Raw genomic sequence first — 5,084 nt, 5'->3', positions numbered from 1 at the left:
AAAATTTCACAAATTGATTCGTTTCCTTGTATATATTGATGGTTTAGGAAGGGTAAAACAATCGAAAATGCATGCTTGTAGTACTAACAACAAACACCGTCCATGGTCACTATTGTTTCATATCTTGTAGATGGACTCTAGAATAGGATAGTGTTGTCTTAGTTGCTTGAGGACAAGCAAGAGTTTAAGTTGGGGGTGTTGATGTGCCGGAGAATTTCGGCACATTTGCTACAAATTGCTTAGATTTTAGCTTTCTTTAGATGTAATTATCTTTTATACTTATGTAATTTTAGTGTTTTTGCAGTGTATGAGGTTTAAGGACTTAAGAGCATGGAAACGAATTCAAAAAGCCACAGAAAGACAAGAAAAGAGCAAAAAGGCATCGCAAATCTAACATGCGAGCCGCAGAATGCACATAGAAATCGGAAACTACAACAGTTTTCTGGGCAAAGTCCAGCGCAAGAAATGCGGTTCAGTCTGCGATCACATAACCTGTTTGCGAGCCGCACAATTGACCACAAACTTAACATAAAGGTTACTGAAGGTAGAAAATGCGTCGCGAAATGCGATCGCATTTTTACAATACAGACTGCAAACCATAAATACGATGAAGTCCTGGAAACTAGGGTAGAAATATGCGATGGCCATGTCAAATATGCGGACCGCATGTCTGTTATGCGATAGATATGCGGTCGCACATTTAATCGGAAAGGGTATTTTTGTCCAACTTTTGTCCCGAGTTTTGACCCACTATAAATAGATTTATTGGAGTTTTGTGGGGGCATCTTGTCTGATGTTGGGAGATACAATACAAGGCTTTAATATTCCTCTCTTTTGGAAGGTTTTGGGTCAAGAATCTTTCACTTTGTAAGCTTTATGGCATTAAATATTCTCATTTTTTTGTATTCTAGTATGTGTAGCTAACTTTAAATACTAAGCTTGTGGACCCTAAATGGGTATTATGTTAATGGATGTTTAACATTGAATATATGTATAATGGTTGGTTGATATTTATTTACTTCTCATTCTTTATTTATTGTTGGTGGTTGCAAACATTAACAAGTGCCATGAATTCTTACTTTGCTTGGGAAAGTGGGTTAGAATTTGGTAGAAGTAAATATCAAAGACTCAAGTCTTTAAACCTTGTTTACTAGAATCGCTTAGGAATAAGTGGATTTTATTTGGCATATACTGATTGTTCTCAATTGCAACTCTTTTATATTTGAAAAAATCATAAAGAGGAAATACTATCCAACTATTGAAAAATATTGGGTAGTCATTTAGAAATCATTTGCATATCAAAAGAACCTTCCATTAGAAATATATCATATTAACACATATAGCATTACACTTCATTGAATGGGACACAACCTTGGTTTCTTTAACCAAATTATTTACATTCTCAATATCACAATTAGTTATTTCTTCCAACCAAACTTAATTCATACTCTTGTTACCATTAACCGGATAGAATTATGACTTTAGCCAAGTAACACACTATTTGAGTAACCTTTTCACACCTATTCCCTGTGGGATTCGACCCCACCCTTGTTTGGGTTATTATATTTGACACCGACCACATTACACTATTTATTAAAGTGTCATTTGAGCATATCAATAAGCCCAAGAGGCGTACCCAAAGTCTACAACCAAATTAACGCGACTCGGAGACGTATGAATCCTACAGTCAAAAATAGGCCTTCAAATTCTTTAAAAAACCAGTTAAAAAAGGCTACCCTCGGAAAATAATAAAAATGGGCTTCGATAAAATCAGCCCTCAAAAAACCTTAAGGGATCTTAACACAAACATGCTAAGGTACAAAAAGCATAAGGGTTTCAATCGACATCGAACCCTCGAAAAACCCAATGAGTAAAAAATACATGCTAAGGCATAAGGAAATTTTCACTAAGTATTTTAAGCCGAAAGAGGGGGATAATAGCCATCTTTTGGAGGCCATATCGGCCCGATCTAAAAAGCCTAAGGGTCAATACACTTAGAGTTCGAGAACTTGTTCTCACTTCATCCGAACCCAAGGGTTCGACTATCCCAAACCTAAATAAAGAATAACTTTACTATGGCTCGTGGACTCACCATTATGCGACATAAACCCTAAAGGTCCTATGCCTCGAGTTCAAACCTTATTCGAACTCGGCCATGGTGATTCGAGGAAGTCACCCAAAACCAAAGTCTCGAACGCACCGTTCAAAGAATAAGGTTGTGTTGAAATTTTTACAAGGCATTCAAAAGATATTTTCTTTTATATATATTGATGAAGAAGAATATGTACTAGAGACCAACAGGGGTCTTGCAAAAAAAGGAAAGAAAAATAAAATTCTAATTATGCCCTGGGATGGTTTCTCCATCAGCGTCAGCTTCTCTTTCGGGCCCCTCACCATCATTGGACCCGCCCTGGTTATTCTCATCGTCGGAGGAGGAGAAAAGAGACCAAGCATCAGTTTCAAGCACCTTAGCCTCAGCTATCTCTTCGGAGAGGTCAAAACCTCGAGCGTGGATTTCTTCGAGTGTTTCTCTCTAGGATTGGCACTTTGTCAAGTAATTGTTTCATCGCTCTCAAGAGAAAGCCTCCCTTAGCTACATCTGAGTAGCCTCGGCATCGGCTAAGTACACGGCTATGGATTTTCCAGTTGCAATCTTCATCTCCCTGACCTCTGCCTTGGCCTCAACAAGCTTGGCTTCGAGCTCCTCTATTCTTTTGGCTTGGGATGAACCTTTCTCTTTAGAACCGTGAAGTTGGACCTCGGCCGACATCAGTTTAACCAAAGCAGCCTCTTTCTCCACAGCAAGGCGGTCCAGGTTCTCCTTCCACCGATCATAGTTGGCTTTGACTTGGTCGACCTCCCCTCGAAGCAGCTCGATCCTTTCCAGCTTTTTCTGCAACTAAGATATTGAAGTATTAGCCTCCGCAAGTGGGTAGAGACCATACTCTTTCAAAAGGTTAGTTACCTGATCGTCTAGTTCGGCCTCTTCCTTACGAGCCTTGGCCAATTCAGCTCGGAGGTCTTTGAGCTCCTCCTCTTTCTGCACATAGAGGCATTTGAGGGCATCTCTCACCTCAGTAAGCCTTTTGAGATCAGCCTCACACTGGTTCAGCTAAGTTTGGGACTTGTTGAACGCTTCCAGATGGAGCACCCCAACCTATGGAGAAATGAAAGAAATCAGTGAGGAGGAGGTAAAAACAAACATAATAAGGGGGGATGAAGTTTACCTGGTTTAGGATACGATGGGCCTCATCAAAAACCATCGTCGCATCTAGGTCGGAAACATCATAGATGTCACGACCCAAAAATCGACCCGATCGTGATGGCGCCTATCGTAAAACTAGGCTAGCCAACTTATTTCCAAAAAACCCATGTTTCATTTAAAACTTAAGATTAACTATATTTTTAATAGAAATCCGATGAAAGGTAAAAGTAGAAATCAAAACAAGTGGAAAGAAATACAAGCCCAACATCGGGTGTCACTATGTCATGAGCAAAATACTACAAATATTCAAAATAAGCAAGACTAACATAGTTTGAAAATATCCAACAAATATACTAAGAGGAAGATAAGGAAGGAGAAGGGGAAAGTGGATCGCCAGGCAGCTACCTCGGAATCTCCAAGGAAAAGCCTCCAACTTATATGATCAGCAACCGCTACCATGGTCTAAAATACCTGGATCTGCACACAAGGTGTAGGGGGTAACGTGCGTACACCAACTTAGTAAGTAACAAGTCCAAACTATGGACTGACAGGTAGTGACGAACCAAACCTCAACAGGTAATACAATTAAACTGTATAGAAAGTAGACATACTTGCAGTTCAAGTAAAATCTCAACAGTAAATGATAGAGTCTGAACAGTACGGAGTATAAAGCTCATGAAATATCTATGTACCCATGTGCATATAGCATGATCAATGTTCCGTGTACCTCCACTCACAAGTGCTCCACCACTCGGTACTGTATATGGAAATTTGGCCCAGGGAAGATCCATTATGGAGTATATATATCACTGATCGCAGTCATCTAGTATCGAGGAAGGCCATTCCAGCCCTATGGAGAAGATCCATCTCCATGTATAATACTTCGGACAAGATCCATGTCCAGGGAAGATCTATCACGCAATATCATCAATTGCGCTCACTGGGGGTATGTTACAGATTCCGGAGGGGCTCCTATAGTCCAAGCGCTATCATAATCATCAACATAACCATTGGAACGTGTAGCCTGATCCCCTATACTGTCACTCACAGTCAGGCTCTCGGCCTCACTCAGCTATCAATCTCCAGTCTCACACTCACGTGCTCACAATGTCATAAAACTAGCCCGAAACAATGATATGATGTGACAAATAATTATAACTGAGACTAAGACAAGATATAGAATGCATGATCAGGACTGAGTACAGAATATCAATGAAGCTAATGATATGACAACAGGAAATGACCTCTCGAGTCTCAACAGTACCGGCGTGAAGCCTTAACAGAATATCTAGCATGATTTCACAACACATTTACTTATTCATAAAATAGAAACACGGATAGCAGTAAGAAAGATTTACTAAGCGGTGCCATGGAATGATCCAAGCCGCAATTCTCATGGTGGATGCCCACAAGCCCGACACTTGGCATTTGCATCACCTCATAGTTCGGGGTTTCAAACCCTCAAAACCAAGTTTGGAAGTGTTACTTACCTTAACCCAAGCCAAATTCTAGCCTGCGACGCCCTTGCCTCTCGATTCAGCCTCCAAATGCCCTGAATCTAACCAAAATCAGAACCATAACATCAATATACGCTAAGGGAAACGAAGCCCATGCGAAAATAATCAAATTACATCAAAAATCCGAAATTGGTCAAACCTGACCCCTGGGCCCACGTCTCGGAATCCAATAAAAATCACATCAATATGATCCTCATCCTCCCATGCATCTATACATACCAAGAATGTCAAAATCGGACCCTAAATGGCCCCTCAAACCCTCAATGGAAATTCTCCAATCCCAAGCCCTAATTCTCCAATTTCTAACCCTTCATTTCCAATAATTTTAAGCCTAATCAGTGAAATAATGCCATAGAATTGAG

General features: G+C 40.2%; 1 protein-coding gene across 1 annotated transcript; it reads right to left on the bottom strand.

Annotated features, from left to right (window-relative positions):
* Positions 1-2,335: 2,335 nt before the first annotated feature.
* Positions 2,336-3,263, bottom strand: LOC138877401 (WEB family protein At1g12150-like). Its single transcript, XM_070157009.1, has 4 exons — positions 3,228-3,263; positions 2,966-3,112; positions 2,669-2,899; positions 2,336-2,533 (listed from the first exon to the last, which is right to left on the bottom strand). Exons 1-4 carry the CDS (start codon positions 3,261-3,263, stop codon positions 2,336-2,338), a joined length of 612 nt encoding a protein of 203 aa, XP_070013110.1.
* Between the last annotated feature and the right edge of the window lie 1,821 nt (positions 3,264-5,084).

This window comes from Nicotiana sylvestris, chromosome 9 (genome assembly GCF_000393655.2).
Source record: "Nicotiana sylvestris chromosome 9, ASM39365v2, whole genome shotgun sequence".
Taxonomy (NCBI): domain Eukaryota; kingdom Viridiplantae; phylum Streptophyta; class Magnoliopsida; order Solanales; family Solanaceae; genus Nicotiana; species Nicotiana sylvestris.
Note: the sequence above shows the minus strand (reverse complement) of the source record. Positions and strands in the feature narration are given on the sequence as shown.